General features: G+C 39.8%; 5 protein-coding genes across 5 annotated transcripts in view; 1 reads left to right on the top strand and 4 right to left on the bottom strand.

Annotated features, from left to right (window-relative positions):
* Positions 1–22,947, top strand: part of LOC128644412 (uncharacterized) — a 64,386-nt gene that overhangs the window by 17,653 nt on the left and 23,786 nt on the right. The window lies entirely within an intron of this gene.
* Positions 6,520–6,862, bottom strand: LOC128644423 (histone H4). The gene has a single exon (XM_053697048.1). The coding sequence runs from the start codon at positions 6,851–6,853 to the stop codon at positions 6,542–6,544; it is 312 nt and encodes a 103-aa protein (XP_053553023.1). The 5' UTR covers positions 6,854–6,862; the 3' UTR covers positions 6,520–6,541.
* LOC128644421 (histone H2B type 1-J-like) lies at positions 8,211–8,753 on the bottom strand. Its single transcript, XM_053697046.1, has one exon. The coding sequence runs from the start codon at positions 8,738–8,740 to the stop codon at positions 8,366–8,368; it is 375 nt and encodes a 124-aa protein (XP_053553021.1). The 5' UTR covers positions 8,741–8,753; the 3' UTR covers positions 8,211–8,365.
* LOC128644415 (histone H1B-like) lies at positions 10,302–11,155 on the bottom strand. Its single transcript, XM_053697040.1, has one exon. The coding sequence runs from the start codon at positions 11,153–11,155 to the stop codon at positions 10,499–10,501; it is 657 nt and encodes a 218-aa protein (XP_053553015.1). The 3' UTR covers positions 10,302–10,498.
* Positions 19,882–20,543, bottom strand: LOC128644414 (histone H1B-like). The gene has a single exon (XM_053697039.1). It carries the CDS (start codon positions 20,536–20,538, stop codon positions 19,882–19,884), a length of 657 nt encoding a protein of 218 aa, XP_053553014.1. The 5' UTR covers positions 20,539–20,543.

The following is a 22,947-nucleotide window of genomic DNA, read 5'->3' as shown; positions in this document are numbered from 1 at the left end:
CAGGCAGAGGAAGGAGACTCTGACAGAGCTACCTAGTCTGGTAGCTGGAGTCTGCTACAGGGTGGGAACCTGAGTACTGGTGCTGTCAGGCATCAGGGGTGGCTACAGGCTGTGGTCACTTGCCAGCTACATAGCTGCAATCGGCAGGGACGAAGCAGGACCCGTTTAGTGTCACAAGGCAGGACCCGTTTAGTGTCACAAGACCCTTTTAAGGGCTGGTAATAGAGCTGATTACTTTTTGTAATTTAGTTTAGGGTAGGGACGTTTTTTTTATTTTGGGGGGGCTTTGTTATTTTATTAGGGGGCTTAGATTAGGTGTAATTAGTTTAAAATTTAGTTTAGTGTATTTAATTATATTTTAGTTTAGATAATTGTAGTTTATTTAATTAATCTATTGATAGTGTAGGTGTATTTGTAACTTAGGTTAGGATTTATTTTACAGGTAATTTGGTAATTATTTTAACTAGGTAGCTATTAAATAGTTAATAACTATTTAATAGCTATTGTACCTAGTTAAAATAAATACCAAGTTACCTGTAAAATAAATATAAACCCTAAAATATTAAATATAGATTTAAATAGGAATAATTTAGTTAATATTATTAATATTAATTAGATTTATTTTAATAATAATTACATTAGGGGGTGTTACGGTTAGACTTAGTTTAGTGGTTAATCATTTTAATATAGGTGGCGGTGGTGTAGGGGGATTAGATTAGGGGTTAATAATTTTAATATAGGTGGCGGTTGTGTAGGGGCTCACATTAGGGGGTTATCATTTTAATATAGGTGGCGGCGGTGTAGGGGGATTAGATTAGGGGTTAATCATTTTAATATAGGTGCGGCAGTGTAGGGGGATTAGATTAGGGGTTAATCATTTTAATATAGGTGGCGGTTGTTTAGGGGCTCACATTAGGGGGTTATCATTTTAATATAGGTGGCGGCGGTGTAGGGGGATTAGATTAGGGGTTAATCATTTTAATGTAGGTGGCGGCGGTGTAGGGGCTCACATTAGGGGGTAATGTAGTTTATATAAGTAGCGGCGGAGTAGGGGCTCACATTAGGAGGTTATCATTTTAATATAGGTGGCGACGGGGTAGGGGCTCACATTAGGGGGTAATGTAGTTTAAATAGGTAGCGGCGGGGTAGGGGCTCACATTAGGGAGTAATGTAGTTTAAATAGGTGGCAGCGGGGTATGGGCTCACATTAGAGGGTTATCATTTTAATGTAAGTGGCGGCGGGGTAGGGGGATTAGATTAGGGGTTAATAATTTTAATGTAGGTGGCGGCGGTGTAGGGGCTCACATTAGGGGGTGATACAGTTATTATAGGTGGCGGCGGGGTCCGGGAGTGGCGGTTTAGGGGTTAATAAATTTATTGTTAGGAGTGAGATGGGGGATTGCGGATAGAGGGGTATACATGTTGGGCTATGTTTGGGAGGCGTGTTAGACAGTTACGGGAGATTTAATATTTTAGTCAGTTTTTGTAGGCGGCGGTAGTTTCTAAAGTGCCGTAAGTCACTGGCGACTCCAGAAATTTGTACATACGCAGATTTCTGGACATCGCTAGTTTGTCAGACTTACGGCACTTTAGCAACTGTTGGCGCCGTATATGTGATAGCTTGCTGTGCGAGCTGAAACTACCGAAACCTGTGCCGTATATCGGATTGTGCCCCTACAGTGAGTATTGTATAGGCCTGAAAAGCCTTTTTTTTAGTCATGCAAAGGGCTATTAGAGTTCAGATGCATTCTCCTTTAATTGGTTATTTAGTAAATGTCATTTAAAAAAGAAAGGCCTAGTTATAGTAAATAAAAGTGTATTGGGAAAAAACACAAATGTGGTTGAGTTAGCCTTTGTTGGAGCTAAAACAAATATTACAGTAGTAACAAATAACCCCCCCCAATGTGAGATCAATCTAACATAGTGGATGTCTCATAAAAAAAGTCATATTTGATTTATAAAAACACTTGGAGTTCAAAATATATGTCAATTTAAAAAAAAAAAAAAAATGTGAATTTCGAGATAAGCTTCAATTTTATGTCAGATATGGCATTGTTCACAGCCTGAGGTAAAAAGTGAAATATAGCTTATTCTCTGCTTTTCACATAAAAAGTGCATGGAATACATCTTAAATTAAATGCATTTAATACATTGTGCTGGTAACACTACATTATATATATATATAGTTTTGAGACAGTTGTTCATTCTTGTGACTGTGCTTCTCTCTATGTGTATTTAATCTCCCTATGGGGAAAAGGGGCAACCAAACATAGACTTCTTGCTCAGTGTGCTTAGAGGAATATGGCTACACCTTACTGACGAGGCCTAATGAAGGCCAAAATGATTGTCTGGGGTTGCTGTGTTCCTTCTTCAGAGAGGAATTGCCTGGTGGAGCCAATAACACAAGGCATATTAGTGCATCCACCAATCAGCAGCTACTGAGCCTATCTAGATATGAATGCTATCTTTCTTTAGAATTATTTATTATTACATTAGGAAATTACTGGTTAACTCAGATCCAGTGTGCAGGTTACACCCACACAGAATGCATGTGTGACCGGCTCATTCTAGAACCAGTTTACCAGCAGCAACCATACCAGTTGCAAATGTCCTACTCAACACAGACTCAGTGTGTAAGCAATACCAAGCCTAGTGCCACTGTGTGCCATGCTGAATACAACGCCCAGTATACAAGCAGCACCCTCACACATTGCACCTGTGTGACCTGGAAAACCTAGGTCTAGTGTGGCAGATTTACCAACACCCAATGCATGTTACTTTTGAACATCTGACCCCAGATCCTTTTTAATAGTTATATTCACCTCCAGTGACCATTTATGACCTGTTGAGCGCATATATTCACTCATGAATTCTAAGGGGGGGGGGGGGCAATTAGCACAATAACTGTTCTGCATTACACCCTGATATGGTACTCACATACTGATATTAGAATAATGCAAAGAGCATTTACTGTACTTCTTCCTCTGGTGTTAAGTAATTAGTAAGTACAACTCTGGGTATAATGTAGACCAGTTATTAATCTGCTTGTCACCTAGTATTAGTGAGTGGAAGTCTGGGGAGTGTATAATTCTTTGTGTTTAATGTGCTTTTCTACTATTAATGATTAATTAAATATCTGGGTATATAATACATAGCTGCTACTATACTCTGGCTTTGTCTAGTATTTTTAATGCAGATGAGATATTTTGCTCATTGTCCCTCTATCTGTAATCATATGAAATAATAATAATAAAAAAAAATTAATAATCTTAACTCCTGTTAGTCTTCAGCACTGTTATTATTATATAACTTTGGCACACTACTTTGTCCTGAGAAACCCTATGCCCTGTGTAATGCAGAACAGATACAGTATAGTATTACGGAGTAAATACCTGGGTTGTGCTGTATAACAGAACATATCACGTGACGTTTGTGTTAGTGGCACTCACTTATTCACTATCAGAGCTGGAGCTTCTATACTTTATAACTGTCACAGAACTATTAAATCTAGATGAGTTGTTGAGTATATTTGTGCTTAAAGGGACATTAAACCCACATTTTTTCTTTCGTGATTTAGATAGAGCGTGCCATTTTAAACAACTTTCTAATTTACTTCTATTATCTATTTTGCTTCATTCTCTTGATATTCTTTGCTGAATAGCATATCTAGATAGGCTCAGTAGCTGCTGATTGGTGCCTGCACATAGATGCCTCGTTCTATTGGCTCACCCATGTGCATTGCTATTTTTCTAACAAAGGATATCTAAAAAATAAAGCATATTAGATAATAGAAGTAAATTGTAAAGTTGTTTAAAATTGAATTCTCTTTCTGAATCACGAAAGAAAATTTTTGGGTTTAGTGTCCCTTTAAATGTAAGTAGTTTTACTTTATTTTATACAAAATATAAACATTTTAGGGAGACGAGTGAGGTTTTGCTAGAGGGGTTAGAAAACAAGTGTAAACAAGTATAAATGCACAGTGTGAACAAATAGTTAATAAGTAAATGCAGAAATACATTGTTTTACTATTTAATATATTTCCGTTACTAAGTGCAGTGCAGGTCTAAACCCCCCGATTGGCTGCTTCGCTTTGCTCTCTTCTTAGTGATTGGTTATTGTGACCGTTAAGGTAAATATTAAAAAAGCCTGCCGGTTTTACATATGAATAGTGATGTGAAGTTCGGTTCATCCTGATGAATCGGTTCATTTCGGACAGTTCGATTAACTGAACCGGTTCATGAACCGATTCATCAGTTCACCTACTGATCACATGATGCGCTTGAGGGGCAGAGCAGAAGAATCGCAGATTCAGTACAGACCCAGCGATTCTGAATCATTTAGAATGAGTCCTGAGTCACTGTGTCTGTACTGCTCTCTGCTGCTGCTCTCTGCTGCTAGTTGCTTCAGTTCAGCTTGACACTCTTAAGGATACTTAGAGAACAAAACAATATATATATATATATATATATATATATATATATATATATTGTTTTGTTCTCAAAGTATCCTTACATATACACTTACATATTTACTTACATATACACTTACATATTTACTTAACTTAAACAATACTTTATTCTATCCTGATACACCAATGCAATTTTAAACAATTTACTTCTAAAATATATATATATATATTAGAAGTAAATTGTTTAAAATTGCATTGGTGTATCAAGATAGAATAAAGTATTGTTTAAGTTAAGTAAATATGTAAGTGCATTTTTTTCTTGTTATTACACTTATTTATGTTCTTTAAAATAAGTTGACACTATTTTATTAAAGCATTATTTATTTAACAGGGGGTCCTTAGGGTTAATTTGCAATGCTCACTCTAGCCTAGGATGATATAATGCTGTTGAATCAGTGTACTGTGTACTGTTAACTCAGTGATTCATTAGCAACTGTGTTATAACTCTGGTTCTGCTATGAATCACTCAGTTGCTAATGAATCACTGAGTTAACAGTACACAGTACACTGATGCAGTACACTGATTCAACAGCATGTAATATGATCCTAGAGTGAGGTCTCATAGCAGAACCAGAGTTATAACAGAGACCTCACTCTAGGATCATATTACATGCTGCCTGTGGAACTGAACTGTTACAAACGAATCAGTTCAGTCTGGTGAACTGATTCATACAGTTCAGTAAAAAGAACCAGTTCAAATGAACGATTCGTTCATGAACTGCACATCACTACATATGAACTACAATTTTCAATATAAATAATTACAGCAATTAGTCGGACACGGACTCAGCAGGTCGTTAGTGATAAAATGATGAAGACTTCAAAAAAGACTGCACATGGGGGAGCGATATTTGTCCTGTATGCTGCTTCTATTGTGTGTTCGTGTATAATATGTGGTGATTTAGTAGAATACAATGTTATCTCTCCTTGTCCACAACGGTTATAACAGAGAAGCACAGGAACCATTACACAGAGATAGAGATATATTTTTTACAGTGGGGACAAGAGAATAAGGTTTGAGGTTGAAACAAATGACTCGTCTGTTTGTATAGTTATTTATTAGAAACAATGTATTTGATTCAGCTATAACATTTTACAATTTTATGCAAATGATATACAACGACACCTAAATAGTCAGCCAGGTACAGCTTTTCATTAGGCTTTAGAGTTTGAGGCAGAGAGGGGGGCTTACATGGATCTTAGATTATTAACTATCGCCAAGCTTCATTGTAACCAGAAGTTTTACATTTATCTCTGGTACTACAGAGACTGATCTTACAGAGAACGTTACAATTCAATAATTCCAAATCTTTTTATTAGCTACATCTACAATAAATAAAAAATGCAAAGTAAATACGATTATTTTTTTTTTTATTAAAACGTGTATAGTTTAAATGGAATAATCCAGCCAATCAAATTGCGAGAAAGTGAGCCAATTAATGCAGCTCTCAAAACATCCAGGATTTGATTTAATAATGCAATCTATATGTGCCGCAGTGTATATAAAGAGCTGTAGACACGCTGCTGCATAGACATCGCAGGATCAGTTACATACCCTCTAAATATTATAAATGGAAAAAATAAAGTCAAATCCTTTATTGAATTATGTTACTGTATCTATTAATATGCACGTTATGCCTACATTTTGAAAATCATAATCCGTGATACCATTATATAAAGGTCATTATCTAGAACATTTAGTTTAATGCAATTGTTAAGATACGTTACACAGTGTTCCCTAAAGCTGATAGATCAATGGAGCTTTTGTGTATGTGTAACATGGGGATGTGGGCAAACTAGTGTTGTTTTATCACCTGATTATACTATAGAAGTATGTAGGGCAGTCACATTGCCTCTTAGATTAGATTATCTGCATTTTTCCTTCGTTTCTCTGCAGAAATGTATAAAGTTAAATAAGTAGTTCATGAAAGATCTGTAGTAACTTACAATATTTGAAAATTAAAATCTAAATCATAAAAAATAAAATAGACAACGATCACAGCTCCATATCTGAATATATGGGTGGCTCTTAAAAGAGCCTTTGGGTTGGTTGTGTGAATGGGGAAAAAATGCTTAACCCCCGAAACCGTAGAGAGTGCGGCCCTGGCGTTTCAGAGCATACACCACATCCATAGCGGTTACGGTCTTCCTCTTGGCATGCTCAGTGTAGGTGACGGCGTCTCGGATGACATTCTCCAGGAAGACCTTGAGCACTCCGCGGGTCTCCTCGTAGATAAGTCCGGAGATTCGCTTGACACCTCCCCTACGTGCCAAGCGCCGAATAGCCGGCTTAGTAATGCCTTGGATGTTATCGCGGAGCACTTTACGGTGCCTTTTTGCTCCGCCTTTTCCTAGTCCTTTGCCTCCTTTACCGCGTCCAGACATTGTAAATTCAATGAGTAAACTAAACTGATTCCGAAAAAGCCAAAGCGCCTCCTTATATGGTACTGACGAGAACCTGATTTGGAACTGAAAGGTGTTTTTTTTTTACTTGCCTTTTCTGATTGGCTGATTTATTGTATCATCTTCTGGTTGGTTACAAGAGCCGAAATTACTTTCTCAATTAATCCCCTGTGAGTCACAATATACTTAGTTTATATATGATTTTGACAATGTCTTGCATGTGTACAAAGCTTTGGAAACATTTACTAAATGCACAATTAACTGACATAATTTGTACATTAATTTAGAAATGCTCGTTTGTTACAAATTAATATATGCGCTAATAAAATCATTGTAATAACTGTAAAAAAAATATCCAATTTGAAATTCATGAAAACCTAACACATCCAAGGCAATCTGTGAGCCGTTGCATCCTTTAATGTGATTTCTTATCCCTCAGCGCCACCTACTAGTCATAGTTTTTTGTCAAAATCTTTTGAAGGAAATCGTAAATGAACTTGTGTTATAATCACAACATATGATTTAGCTAAAATAAGCTTTGTGTGAGGGAAAAGGCTCGAACTTTATGTTTCAGTCTATTATAAAAACATGTTCTGAAGTAAAGTTATAATTCTATTTCCCTATTTAGTTGAACCTGAACAATAGTCGGCGATTTTTCCTAAGGGACAAGTAAAACAACTTGTATACGTTTATATTATATTAATACGATCAATATTGAACTTCAGTGAGTCAACGGCTCTTTGCCTATCAGAGGTGAAGTGAGGGGAGGAAATGTCTGGGGTTTTAAGCTTGTGATAATTTTATTCATTCGGAATTCATGAAAGCAAATAAACAGTCATCTTATGTTACATAATGGATTTCACAGAAAGAGCAGCAAAGCCGTAACAAACCACACAGCGACTCTTACAGTCTCTCACTGCTGCATAGGATCAACGTGCAGCTGGCGTTTCCTTTTCTTCCATATCTGCCGCCATTTATCTGTATGACCGTTAGTGGTTTAAATAAGCCCGGTCTCCTGTGTGTTCTCTGTATTATCTGATGTTAGCGGTTACTAAATCTAATAAACTTATGTTCCTGATTTCCAAACATTGTTTCAATATCCCTACTCAGTTATAATAGGTAACGTTTTGGGCCAAATTAAGGAGTTAAACCTATAGGCGGCGGCGCATCTGTAAATTGATTAAATTCGTGAAAGACCCGTCTCTCTATAAATGAATGCAAGAAAAGTGCAAGTGTATGAACATGTGCTGTTACAATTTAAGTCTATTCAGTTTAAATACATATATCCACTAATGTAAAGTAAAGAATATATCGACAAAACATTTCCCCACAACTAAACTTGTAGTGTCATATTCAATATTTAGTTATTTATAGAGGCGTAAATATTTTATATACGCACTGAGAAACAAGTATAAGCTCTGATAATGAAAATATGGATGGCTCTTAAAAGAGCCTTTGGGTTTGTAGAAGATATTGTGAACAATGGGATCAGGATTACTTGGCGCTGGTGTACTTGGTCACGGCCTTGGTGCCCTCAGACACTGCGTGCTTAGCCAGCTCTCCCGGCAGCAGCAGACGGACAGCAGTTTGGATCTCTCGGGAAGTGATAGTGGAGCGCTTGTTATAGTGAGCCAGGCGTGAGGCTTCCCCTGCGATTCGCTCGAAAATGTCATTAACAAAGGAGTTCATGATGCCCATGGCCTTGGAGGAGATGCCAGTGTCCGGGTGCACTTGCTTCAGCACCTTGTACACGTAGATGGCATAGCTTTCCTTCCTGCTCCTCTTCCGCTTCTTCCCATCCTTCTTCTGAGTCTTAGTCACGGCTTTCTTGGAGCCCTTCTTAGGCGCTGGCTTGGCTGGTTCAGGCATTGCTGGGAAATAAGCTCTTCACAACAAAATAACTAATAATTGATGGCAAATCCAACAGCTCTATTTATTTGCATCAATCAAAGGGTCGTTTATTGAAACTCATAGTTGATTAGTTGAAAATGTCATGTGATATAATCTGCAGTTTATGAGTGGTGTATACCAAATTTTGAACGTCATTGGTTCCCTCCAAAACTAACCAATCACAGAGAACTCTGCTTTGTCAATCAGGGTATATGTGACCATGCATCTCGAGAATTAAGTTACATTCCGTGTTATTCGAAGAGTCTTACTATTCTCTCAGCTAAATACTTCAGCTTTATATTACCTAAGTGCCATTGTAGTTTCACAAACCATACTTTTTTTTTTTTTTATTGACAAATCTAGTTTTTAAACTACACTAATCATGATCCCTTCACAATATAGTTCACCACTCATACCTGTCGGTATCTTGCATTGTGATAACTATTGATAACGGCTGAAAAGAGCCAACAGATTTTCACTTTAATCCGCTGCTATCTCTTTATATACTTTCTGTATTTACATATATTTTTAGATTTACAGGTTGGTACCCCCTGACATGAGGTGTTTTTTGTTTGTTTGTTTTTTTTGTATACTTACAGCAGCTTCTTTGCTCATGTGCTGCACAATGCAATAGGTGTAACACTGTAGCAAGAGGCACCTCAAACACATGGGCGTAATGATCAAGCTTTTCTGTAATTTGATTATATATTAAACAAAAATTTAACCAGTTTACTAGTGTTTTTATAATGTTGCAGATCAGTCGAGTGATAACAAAGAACATTAAATTGAAACCCTTTTCCATCTTCAAGGTGCACTAGTGATACATTTATAGCATCAGCTCTAGAAGATTCAGACCAAGCGCAGTACATGTGCAAATGTTACTTTAAACGTGTTGGTGACTTAAATGAGTGTCAATAATTTGATATACCTCTTTACACACAGGGTTTATCTATATTAAAGTCTACACTAGGAGATTACATTAGTACATCAAGGAGGAAGAACAAATTAATTGTACCCTCATTTTAACAAATTGTTATCTGTTATACAGCATAATAAACTGAATGGAAACAATGTAACTTTTATTCCTAGGTTATGCATTGTATTTGTGAATCATTTCCATAATGAACTAAATGTTACACATAGGACGTTCTCTGTATTCAAACCCTGAGCCAATGCCTCGGTGTCAGCTGAGACTGGGGTTTAACAATATATACACAGGTCATTCTGCACAATGTGCTAATAAACGGAGCACTTCCCTATTTCATAATCAGATACTCACAGCTGCAGCTCCAGTCGGTATCAGCAAAGCAATTATGTATTCTACAGTGGAGCTAAACTATTGCCCCTTATAAACTGAACTGCGTTTTACTAGTATTATTAATCTTATTATCGCTGAGATTTCTGCTCTACAATTACAGACCGTGATGTGAAAATTACTGTTTTAACCAACATACATTAGCGCAGACATTCACTGTACAGGATAAGGCAACACTTATGTACTATAGACAAGTATTTTAAAGTAATTAGTCAACTACATGTATTTACAATCCATTTACTGTAGGTTTATTACTCATTTTAACTTATTCTTCAGTGCTCTGCAGAACAGATTGATGTGAATCATCAGCTACATAATAAAAAAACAAAACGAAGTTAAACGTGAACAATGTCACAGCTCTGTTGGAAAGTGTTGGTGGCTCTTAGAAGAGCCTTTGGTTGTGAGGACTGAGCAGGGAGCGATCACTTTTTAGCAGCCGCCTTCTTGGCTTTGGGTTTAGCGGCCTTTTTAGCTGGGCTCTTGGCAGCTTTCTTAGCCGGGCTCTTTGCTACCTTCTTGGGCTTGGCGGCTTTAGGCTTCTTCGGGCTTTTTGCAGGGGCAACCTTGGCGCCTGCGGGTTTCTTGGCCTTTTTGGGACTTTTCTTTGTAGCAGATGGAGCCTTTTTGGGCTTCTTGGGGGACTTGGCCGCTTTGCTCTTTGGCTTTGCTGCTTTATTGGATTTGGCCTTTGCTGCAGGCAGCGCCTTTTTCTTGTCCGCTTTCTCCTGGCTCTGCAACTGCTTCTTGTTAACCTTGAACGAGCCGGAGGCCCCGCTGCCTTTCAGCTGGACGAGACGCTCCTTACTCACCAAGGCTTTGAGAGCCAGCTTGAGGCGGCTGTTGTTCTTCTCCACATCGTAGCCTTCCGCAGCCAGAGCCTTCTTGAGAGCTGCCAGGGAGACCCCACTGCGCTCTTTAGAAGCGGACACCGCTTTAAAAATCAGATCGGACACGCTGGGACCGGACTTTGCAGGACGGCTTTTCTTGGCTCCACCTGATACAGCTGCCTTCTTTTTCGGCTGCTTCTTTGCAGGAGCGGCGCTTTCAGCGGGAGGTGCAATTGGTGCGGTCTCTGCCATTTTGTCTCTAGTCACACGAATATACTAATTGCGCTCTTTCTTGTGTTTAAATAGAAGCCACGTGGCGATGTGATTGGCTATACTATTTACAGATGTGTTCTCTGATTGGTTACTTGCATGTAGGCGCATATGTCTCCTAGTTTACAAAATGGCACAGATTTTGTGTTTCCACAGCTTCACTTAATCTAGATTTTATTAGACTATATGTGTCATATCTGTGTCTCTCTCACACAAGCAGAAACTGTGCACCTTATGTTACAGACTAATGCCTGCACAGTGCAAACAGAACGGTATTATCTGCCGCAGGGTGTGCTGAAATGCCAGGAGCCCCAGACTTGTCTTATTATGAACAGCCTTGTTATCTGTATATCTCAAATAATAACCTGAATTTCACATTATAAAACACAATGCATTCTACTAAATCATGTTATTTCAAGAAAAGTGACATTGTATCAATAAAAGCACAATCAGTAGATGCTATAAATGAAACAAGTAGCACATTTGAAATTACAACAGCTGGGTGTTACTCTACTGGAGAGAGTGAATTCTGGAGAAATTAGGAGTCAGTACTTTGTCTAATTATTTAAATGCAATTGTCATTTGCAAATATACGAGAAATACATGTATCTTCTATTTTACCCTCCATATTATTGGAGATAACTTGCCTTGTGAATAGCTAAACAATAGCCCATGAAGTTGTTTTTTTTAAATCAACCTGCATTAATTATAGAATCAACAATTCAATAAAATGTTTACAAATTAAAAAAAAAATATAATAGAATAATCAGAAGGTCAAAAACATACTGTTTATAGGAGATAAAGCTGCAGATGGGACATTGGCCTGGAAGTCAGTAGGTCACATAAGGGCCCTGGATATAAGAGCAGCTGCAATTCTAGGCCTGGAGTTAGTAGTTCACAAATGGGTAGAGGTAAACCTTGAACAATGAACCCAAAGTTAGCAGGTCACAAACGCACTGCATATAGGTACAGCTGGCACACAACAATTAGAGTTAGCAGGTCAGTGATTGACACTACAATTAGGTGCACCTGGTAACTAAGCCTGGAGTTGGCAGGTTATAAAGGGGCACTTTGTATAGGTGTAGCGGACCCACTGGTTCTGGAGTCCGTAGATCACGTTAGTGCTGGCTAGACATGCATCTTATACACTATGCCTGGAATCAGCAGCTCACAAACGGTAATTGTCACAGATACAAGGCTGCCAAGGCTACCCCCCTACTTACCTGGCTCACTCCTTTTTAAACCACTGTTGGCCTTTTCATGGCTTACACAATCTCCCAGACTCTTGCTATTGCTTTTTTATGTGGTTTGTACATCCTCACGGAAGAGCTGATATTTGACCGCCTAACCCCTCTCCGGCTGGCCGGGCTTCTGGATCTGCCGGTAAGCCGCATCACCCCGGACACCTGATAATCTATACCCCATGTCGCTCCAGCAGTGCTTTGCCCCAGAGCTCTGCTCTTTTGGGGATTGGTACCCCCTAGGGAGGGCAAGAGTTTGGGTGATTGTCCGGAGGGAGCTCCTTTGGGAACTTGGGTTTTCTGACCCCCCTACAACTCCTACTTCCCCTGACTTTCCCAGTGTACGTTTGATCACCAGCAGCTCTGGGCCCCAGCAACGGGTCATGTTGCTTTTTGGACTGTGACATCTGGGGACCGAGCGCTTTACAACGACACCCTGGAAGTAGTGCCGCTCTCCCGGGATCACCCCAGAATAAACACCTCTGTACCACTGGGACTCTATGGGGCTATGGACACTATGGGGGGTGCTAGCCTGTCTGAAGGGGCGGGAATGGTGGGAAATCTGGGGGTCAGATAAGACCCTTATCAAGATGAGCTGGGTGTATATAAGTATGTGTGTTTCACAATAAAGAATGTGCTTGTTCCACCTGAATACTGGTTCTGTCTGGTTATTTGGGTGGGCTCTGGCTATATAACTTCTCTCGGAAGCACCCTCTTGGCAGAGCTACCCAGTCGGGGTAGCCAGTGTCCGTCACAGTAACTGGGTGCATATGCAACTGGTAAACTGGGCTACGAGTAAATAGGTCATAAAGGAGCTCTGTCCATAGGTGCAGCTGGCCCACTTGGCCAGTAGTCAACAGGTTACAAAGGGGCACAGGGTATGGTTGTCCAATCAATGTTTTTTTCTATTTCCTGTTTCCTAAAAATTATCTCTGGGTTTCTAAAATCAATGCCTTACCTGTACTCTATTGTTCAAAAGGATGCCATATGTCCTCTTTCCTGCTGTTGTTTCTGTTGAGGGTCCTGGAGCCTCTTATAAAAAGGCTGAAGTAGAAAGAAGTGTACTGGGTGTCCATCCGATCATTTTTCTGTTCAATTTCCCGGTTCCAAGAAATTATCTCTGGGTTTCTAAAATCAATGCTGTACCTGTACTCTATTGTTCAAAAGGATGCCATATGTCCTCTTTCCTACTGTTGTTTTTGTTGAGGGTCCTGGAGCCTCTTATAAAAAGGCTGAAGTAGAAAGAAGTGTACTGGGTGTCCAATAATTTTTTTGTTCAATTTCCTGGTTCCTAAAAATTATCTCTGGGTTTCTAAAATCATTGCTGTACCTGTACTCTATTGTTCAAAAGGATGCCATATGTCCTCTTTCCATATGCGATGTTCGATCCGCCACCTATTCATCATCATTGAGTAAACTTTGACCCTGTATCTCACAGTCTGCAGACACATTCCAGCCAATCAGCAGCAGACACTCCCTCCCAGACCCTCCCAGCTCCTGGACAGCAGCCATTTTACATTAATTCGGAAGCTGCATTGTTAGTGAGAGGAGGGACAGTGTAGCTGCTGGTGATTTTATAGGGAAATTGGTAGCTAGGCTAGTGTATTCAGTGTCCACTACAGTCCTGAAGGACTCATCTGATCTCTGCTTTAAGGAGAGCACCCCAAAAAAGCCCTTTTTAGGGCTAGAACATCATTTTTTTTCCTGTGTAATCTAATTGCAGTTGCTTGCCTGCCAAGCCACTTGCCCAGTGCCACCACTCATATCTGGTGTAACAGTAGTGTAAATAATAAAAAATAAAAACATATATATATATATTTTCTACTGTGAAACATCAGTCTGCTAGTGTAATCTAATTGCAGCTGCCTGCCTGCCAGCGTGTGTGCCAGGCCCACTTGCCCAGTGCAATCCACTCATATCTGGTGTAACAGTAGAGTAAATAATTTAAAAAATATATATATTTTTTGACTGTGAAACATCAGTCTGCTAGTGTAATCTAATTGCAGTCGCCTGCCTGCTAGCATGTGTGCCCGGCCCACTTGCCCAGTGCCACCACTCATATCTGGTGTAACAGTAGTGTAAATAATTAAAAACAAAACAAAAAACCTTGTTTGACAGTGAAACATCAGTCTGCTTGTGTAATCTAATTGCAGTTGCCTGCCTGCCAGCGTGTGTGCCAGGCTCACAGCGTATACTGTGCCCACTTGCCCAGTGCCATCACTCATATCTGGTGTAACAGTAGTGTAAATTAAAAAAAAAAAAAGACTGTGAAACATCAGTCTGCTTGAGTAATCTAATTGCAGTTGCCTGCCTGCCTGCCAGCGTGTGTGCCAGGCTCACAGCATATAATGTGCCCACTTGCCCAGTGGCACCACTTATTTCTTGTTTAATAGTAGTGTAAGTGTACATTTAAAAAAATAAAAACTTTTTCTACTGTGAAACATCAGTCTGCTTTTTTGTGTCAGGCTCACAGCGTATACTGTGCCCACTTGCCCAGTGCCACCACTCATATCTTGTTTAATATTAGTGTAAGTGTACATTTAAAAAAAAATAAAAACTTTTTGGACTGTGAAACATCAGTCTGCTTTTTTTGTGTCAGACTCACAGCGTATACTGTGCCCACTTGCCCAGTGCCACCACTCATACCTTGTTTAATTGTAGTGTAAGTGTACATTTAAAAAAATAAAAACTTTTTTGACTGTGAAACATCAGTCTGCTTTTTTGTGTCAGGCTCACAGCGTATACTGTGCCCACTTGCCCAGTGCCACCACTCATATCTTGTTTAATAGTAGTGTAAGTGTACATTTAAAAAAATAAAAACTTTTTGGACTGTGAAACATCAGTCTGCGTTTTTTGTGTCAGGCTCACAGCGTATACTGTGCCCACTTGGCCAGTGCCACCACTCATATCTTGTTTAATTGTAGTGTAAGTGTACATTTAAAAAAATAAAAACTTTTTGGACTGGGAAACATCAGTCTGCTTTTTTTGTGTCAGGCTCACAGCGTATACTGTGCCCACTTGCCCAGTGCCACCACTCATATCTTGTTTAATTGTAGTGTAAGTGTACATTTAAAAAAATAAAAACTGTTTGGACTGTGAAATATCAGTCTGCTTTTTTTGTGTCAGGCTCACAGCGTATACTGTGCCCACTTGCCCAGTGCCACCACTCATATCTTGTTTAATAGTAGTGTAAGTGTACATTTAAAAAAATAAAAACTTTTTGGACTGGGAAACATCAGTCTGCTTTTTTTGTGTCAGGCTCACAGCGTATACTGTGCCCACTTGCCCAGTGCCACCACTCATATCTTGTTTAATAGTAGTATAAGTGTACATTAAAAAAAATAAAAACTTTTTGGACTGTGAAACATCAGTCTGCTTTTTTTGTGTCAGGCTCACAGCGTATACTGTGCCCACTTGCCCAGTGCCACCACTCATATCTTGTTTAATAGTAGTATAAGTGTACATTTAAAAAAAAAAAAAAAAATGACAGACAGAGGCAGGCCACCTCGCAGGTGCCGTTGTGGTCATGGTGCTGTGATTCCCTTTGGCCCTAGAATAATGCCCAGTGTTCAGAGGCCACATCCCATGAACTCGAAAAATCCTGAGGAAATAGTTGACTTTTTAACACAGGACACCCAATCTTCTATAGCTTCCGCTCTGAACCTTGATGTACCATCCTCCTCCAGCTTATCTTCGGGCACCTCTCAAGTTACCACTCGCCCGCCTGCCGCCACCACCAACACTAGCACCACAGCCACTTCACTTGATGTGTCAGAGGAGTTATTTACACATCAGTTGGAAGAAATGAGTGATGCGCAACCATCATTAACAGAGGATGTAGATAACAGTGATATGTCTCAGTCAGGCAGCATTACAGACATGGATGTACGGTGTGATGATGATGATGATGATGATGATGATGTTGTACCCGCTGCTGCTTCCTTGTGTTAAATATAATTTCTTTGAATAAATATAATTTCTTTGAATCATAAATTTTTTGTGTGGTTCTGGTGTTAAGTAGTGTCTCTCCAAAAAATGTGAACAAATAAACAAACAAAAACAAAACGTTGACTCTTAAAATTCCTCAAGGACAATTTTATAAAACCCTTCTATTTCTTCAAAATGTGTATGCACGGTGTATTATCACTGTACCTCTAAATAAATTGATACACAAATTGTGCTTCTAAATGGATAGACAAACAAATCGTGATGAATTTAAATCGTGATGAATTTAAATGAATAAACAAACAAATCGTGATGAATTTAAAAATGACTTAACTTCTAGATGAAAAAACAAACAAATCGTGATAAATTTAAAAAACTTTACTAAGATAAAAAACAGTATAAGATCGTTTCAATCGTATTGTATGGTTATACCATACAATGAATCTGTTTAGAGCATATGGGGGTACATCTTTATCGTAAAAAAATGCTAAAAGTTCGGATTTTTAATCCTTATGGTGAAAGTTCGGATTTGTAATCCTTATGGTTTTCTTAAGTTGTGGCCACAACCAATTCTAAAACAGTTAAAATCCAAATGTAGTACTGTGCTGTTGTTAGTTTGCAGTTTATTCTCCCCCTAACCGGACCTCTGATATTCCTTACCTCCGTGTTTATTTTCTTTGTATTACCTTGGGTTCTGGGAAGAGTGCTTTTGTAAGTAGGTCGAGTTCTCCAAGCGGCTTTGCCGCTGTTTGAATTTCCTCCGCAACTACTTCCTACCCTGATGTGCGTGTGACGTTGACAGTCTTGATAAAGGCGCAAGTTACGGCGCTGAAACGCGTAGAAAACCTGACATCGAGTGTGGAAAGATTGGCTCCAGTACAAGAAACACTCCCCCCACGATCCGGTTGCCTGATAGGTCCTCCGTGTACAACGTCAACGTCACACGCACATCAGGGTAGGAAGTAGTTGCGGAGGAAATTCAAACAGCGGCAAAGCCGCTTGGAGAACTCGACCTACTTACAAAAGCACTCTTCCCAGAACCCAAGGTAATACAAAGAAAATAAACACGGAGGTAAGGAATATCAGAGGTCCGGTTAGGGGGAGAAAAAACTGCAAACTAACAACAGCACAGTACTACATTTGGATTTTAACTGTTTTAGAATTGGTTGTGGCCACAACTTAAGAAAACCATAAGGATTACAAATCCGATCTTTCACCATAAGGATTAAAAATCCGAACTTTTAGCATTTTTTTACGATAAAGATGTACCCCCATATGCTCTAAACAGATTCATTGTATGGTATAACCATACAATACGATTGAAACGATCTTATACTGTTTTTTATCTTAGTAAAGTTTTTTAAATTTATCACGATTTGTTTGTTTTTTCATCTAGAAGTTAAGTCATTTTTAAATTCATCACGATTTGTTTGTTTATTCATTTAAATTCATCACGATTTAAATTCATCACGATTTGTTTGTCTATCCATTTAGAAGCACAATCCTTTGTTGATTTGTCAGATACAAGTGAAGCGGTTGATAATGACGATGTGTCCGTGGATGTCACGTGGGTGCCCACTAGACTAGAAGAGAAGAAGAACCGGGGGAAATTTCAGATGGGGAGACAGAGAGGAGGAGGAGGAGGAGATGAGTTGTAAGCAGGGGGAGGTCGTCGCAAGGAGCTAGTGGCACAGTAAGACATCATGCATCGGCACCCGGGGTCAGCCAGACAGCACGCCAATCAACGCATGCTGTTGCCACCACCAGAATGCCGTCATCGCAGAGCTCAGCAGTGTGGCATTTTTTTTGTGTGTCTGCCTCTGACAACAGCGATGCCATTTGCAAACTGTGCCAAAAGAAACTGAGTCGTGGGAAGTCCAACACCCACCTAGGTACAACTGCTTTGCGAAGGCACATAATCGCACATCACAAACGCCTATGGGATCAACACATGAGTAGAAGCAGCAAACAAACTCAAAGCCGCCATCCTCCTTCTGGTCCAGCATCTTCAGCCATGTCAACCACTGCTGTCCTCCTTGCCCCCTCTCAACCATCCGCCACTCCGTCTCTCTTCCGGAGCAGTTCCTGCTCATCTGCCCACAGTCAGGTTATTATGAATTTATATAGAAAGAAAGGAAGTTTGGAATTTAACGGGAAAAAGTTGTTAATGTTCAGTGATTATTCAATGGAAACACTGAATAAAAGAAGAAAAATGACTCCATTGTGTACAAGCTTAATAGCAGCAGGGCACAAAGCAGTTGTTATATACCCAGCAAAATTGAAGTATGAGGGTGAAGAAGGGGTGAAAGTTTTTGAAGATCCTGAAGAAGTTAAATATTTTTTTAAAATTGCCTAAGGAGATAGTAATAAGGTGGAATAACAAGTTCGATTCTTTTTTCTTTGTAAATAATTATTACATATTGTTTGATTTGAAATATGAGTATACATTTTATAAAAAAGAGTAAACAAGCAATAAGGGTAAACCTTGTTGTTAAGGATGTTTTATTTAACCCTTTTTTTTTTTTTTTTTTTTCTTTCTTTCTCTCTCTCGCTCTCTCTTTCTCCTCCCTCTCTTCCTCTCCAGCCCCCTCTCTTTTACAGATCCCGCTGTTTTTTTTTAATTACACTCTTAAGCTTAATCCAACATCTCATGAACACACAGAGTTATAATTATATAGTAAGATAATGCAAAAACTCAAGATAATCTCATGGAACGTTGGTGGGATAACATCCCCTATTAAAAGGAAGGCTATAATAAAATATTTGAAAACGTTAGGAACAGATATTGCCTTAATTCAGGAGACCCATTTAAAGGAGATTGAATATATGAAACTAAAATGTAATTGGGTAGGGGAAATTATTGCAACTGATTGTAAAACAAGGAAAAGAGGAGTAGCTATACTTATCAATAAGAATTTAAATTATAGAATTGTGGAAAAAAAAGTAGAAGAGAATGAGCGTGTAGCTATTATTAAAGTAGAAATCAACTCCGAAGTCTTCACAATTTGCAACGTATATGGACCTAATGAGTATAATAAAAGATTTTGGGATGATCTTCAGCGTAAATTATTGGAATATTTAGATACAAAAATAATTTTGGGGGGCGATTTTAATATGGTCCCCAGAATGCCAATAGACAGACTCCAGTTTGGAAATAAGAAGGATCCAGGAAGGAATTCTCGTAGAGAGACTAAGATTTTTTAAAGATATATCTGCCAACATTGGCTTATGTGATTTATGGAGATATAGGAACCCAGGAGTTCGAAAGTACACTTGTATTTCAAAAACCCATAGATCTTACTCAAGGATAGATCACTTATTAGTTTCAAAAAATTTAATACCTTTAGTTACAGATACATCTATATACCCTATAACAATATCTGATCATGCACCGATAGGTTTAACATATGGATCTCGAATTAAAAAGGGGAATAATTTCTTCTTCCCTAAATATTGGGCAGAAAATACAGAATTCTTTAACTTTTTAAGGAATAAATTAGAGGGTTTCAGGATTAATAATAATCACTTTTTAGCAGCCGCCTTCTTGGCTTTGGGTTTAGCTGCCTTTTTAGCTGGGCTCTTGGCAGCTTTCTTAGCCGGGCTCTTTGCTACCTTCTTGGGCTTGGCGGCTTTAGGCTTCTTCGGGCTTTTTGCAGGGGCAACCTTGGCGCCTGCGGGTTTCTTGGCCTTTTTGGGACTTTTCTTTGCAGCAGATGGAGCCTTTTTGGGCTTCTTGGGGGACTTGGCCGCTTTGCTCTTTGGCTTTGCTGCTTTATTGGATTTGGCCTTTGCTGCAGGCAGCGCCTTTTTCTTGTCCGCTTTCTCCTGGCTCTGCAACTGCTTCTTGTTAACCTTGAACGAGCCGGAGGCCCCGCTGCCTTTCAGCTGGACGAGACGCTCCTTACTCACCAAGGCTTTGAGAGCCAGCTTGAGGCGGCTGTTGTTCTTCTCCACATCGTAGCCTTCCGCAGCCAGAGCCTTCTTGAGAGCTGCCAGGGAGACCCCACTGCGCTCTTTAGAAGCGGACACCGCTTTAAAAATCAGATCGGACACGCTGGGACCGGACTTTGCAGGACGGCTTTTCTTGGCTCCACCTGATACAGCTGCCTTCTTTTTCGGCTGCTTCTTGGCAGGAGCGGCGCTTTCAGCGGGAGGTGCAATTGGTGCGGTCTCTGCCATTTTGTCTCTAGTCACACGAATATACTAATTGCGCTCTTTCTTGTGTTTAAATAGAAGCCACGTGGCGATGTGATTGGCTATACTATTTACAGATGTGTTCTCTGATTGGTTACTTGCATGTAGGCGCATATGTCTCCTAGTTTACAAAATGGCACAGATTTTGTGTTTCCACAGCTTCACTTAATCTAGATTTTATTAGACTATATGTGTCATATCTGTGTCTCTCTCACACAAGCAGAAACTGTGCACCTTATATTACAGACTAATGCCTGCACAGTGCAAACAGAACGGTATTATCTGCCGCAGGGTGTGCTGAAATGCCAGGAGCCCCAGACTTGTCTTATTATGAACAGCCTTGTTATCTGTATATCTCAAATAATAACCTGAATTTCACATTATACAACACAATGCATTCTACTAAATCATGTTATTTCAAGAAAAGTGACATTGTATCAATAAAAGCACAATCAGTAGATGCTATAAATGAAACAAGTAGCACATTTGAAATTACAACAGCTGGGTGTTACTCTACTGGAGAGAGTGAATTCTGGAGAAATTAGGAGTCAGTACTTTGTCTAATTATTTAAATGCAATTGTCATTTGCAAATATACGAGAAATACATGTATCTTCTATTTTACCCTCCATATTATTGGAGATAACTTGCCTTGTGAATAGCTAAACAATAGCCCATGAAGTTGTTTTTTTTTAAATCAACCTGCATTAATTATAGAATCAACAATTCAATAAAATGTTTACAAATTAAAAAAAAAAATATAATAGAATAATCAGAAGGTCAAAAACATACTGTTTATAGGAGATAAAGCTGCAGATGGGACATTGGCCTGGAAGTCAGTAGGTCACATAAGGGCCCTGGATATAAGAGCAGCTGCAATTCTAGGCCTGGAGTTAGTAGTTCACAAATGGGTAGAGGTAAACCTTGAACAATGAACCCAAAGTTAGCAGGTCACAAACGCACTGCGTATAGGTACAGCTGGCACACAACAATTAGAGTTAGCAGGTCAGTGATTGACACTACAATTAGGTGCACCTGGTAACTAAGCCTGGAGTTGGCAGGTTATAAAGGGGCACTTTGTATAGGTGTAGCGGACCCACTGGTTCTGGAGTCCGTAGATCACGTTAGTGCTGGCTAGACATGCATCTTATACACTATGCCTGGAATCAGCAGCTCACAAACGGTAATTGTCACAGATACAAGGCTGCCAAGGCTACCCCCCTACTTACCTGGCTCACTCCTTTTTAAACCATTGTTGGCCTTTTCATGGCTTACACAATCTCCCAGACTCTTGCTATTGCTTTTTTATGTGGTTTGTACATCCTCACGGAAGAGCTGATATTTGACCGCCTAACCCCTCTCCGGCTGGCCGGGCTTCTGGATCTGCCGGTCAGCCGCATCACCCCGGACACCTGATAATCTATACCCCATGTCGCTCCAGCAGTGCTTTGCCCCAGAGCTCTGCTCTTTTGGGGATTGGTACCCCCTAGGGAGGGCAAGAGTTTGGGTGATTGTCCGGAGGGAGCTCCTTTGGGAACTTGGGTTTTCTGACCCCCCTACAACTCCTACTTCCCCTGACTTTCCCAGTGTATGTTTGATCACCAGCAGCTCTGGGCCCCAGCAACGGGTCATGTTGCTTTTTGGACTGTGACATCTGGGGACCGAGCGCTTTACAACGACACCCTGGAAGTAGTGCCGCTCTCCCGGGATCACCCCAGAATAAACACCTCTGTACCACTGGGACTCTATGGAGCTATGGACACTATGGGGGGTGCTAGCCTGTCTGAAGGGGCGGGAATGGTGGGAAATCTGGGGGTCAGATAAGACCCTTATCAAGATGAGCTGGGTGTATATAAGTATGTGTGTTTCACAATAAAGAATGTGCTTGTTCCACCTGAATACTGGTTCTGTCTGGTTATTTGGGTGGGCTCTGGCTATATAACTTCTCTCGGAAGCACCCTCTTGGCAGAGCTACCCAGTCGGGGTAGCCAGTGTCCGTCACAGTAACTGGGTGCATATGCAACTGGTAAACTGGGCTACGAGTAAATAGGTCATAAAGGAGCTCTGTCCATAGGTGCAGCTGGCCCACTTGGCCAGTAGTCAACAGGTTACAAAGGGGCACAGGGTATGGTTGTCCAATCAATGTTTTTTTCTATTTCCTGTTTCCTAAAAATTATCTCTGGGTTTCTAAAATCAATGCCTTACCTGTACTCTATTGTTCAAAAGGATGCCATATGTCCTCTTTCCTGCTGTTGTTTCTGTTGAGGGTCCTGGAGCCTCTTATAAAAAGGCTGAAGTAGAAAGAAGTGTACTGGGTGTCCATCCGATCATTTTTCTGTTCAATTTCCCGGTTCCAAGAAATTATCTCTGGGTTTCTAAAATCAATGCTGTACCT

The sequence above is a fragment of the Bombina bombina genome, unplaced genomic scaffold (assembly GCF_027579735.1).
Source record: "Bombina bombina isolate aBomBom1 unplaced genomic scaffold, aBomBom1.pri scaffold_698, whole genome shotgun sequence".
Classification (NCBI taxonomy): domain Eukaryota; kingdom Metazoa; phylum Chordata; class Amphibia; order Anura; family Bombinatoridae; genus Bombina; species Bombina bombina.
This window is presented reverse-complemented; position numbering and strand designations above follow the sequence as displayed.

Excerpts from the sequence above, each read along its gene's own strand:
- LOC128644415 (XM_053697040.1), bottom strand. The coding sequence starts at position 11,155 with ATGGCAGAGACCGCACCAATTGCACCTCCCGCTGAAAGCGCCGCTCCT.
- LOC128644414 (XM_053697039.1), bottom strand. The coding sequence starts at position 20,538 with ATGGCAGAGACCGCACCAATTGCACCTCCCGCTGAAAGCGCCGCTCCT.
- LOC128644423 (XM_053697048.1), bottom strand. The coding sequence starts at position 6,853 with ATGTCTGGACGCGGTAAAGGAGGCAAAGGACTAGGAAAAGGCGGAGCA.
- LOC128644421 (XM_053697046.1), bottom strand. The coding sequence starts at position 8,740 with ATGCCTGAACCAGCCAAGCCAGCGCCTAAGAAGGGCTCCAAGAAAGCC.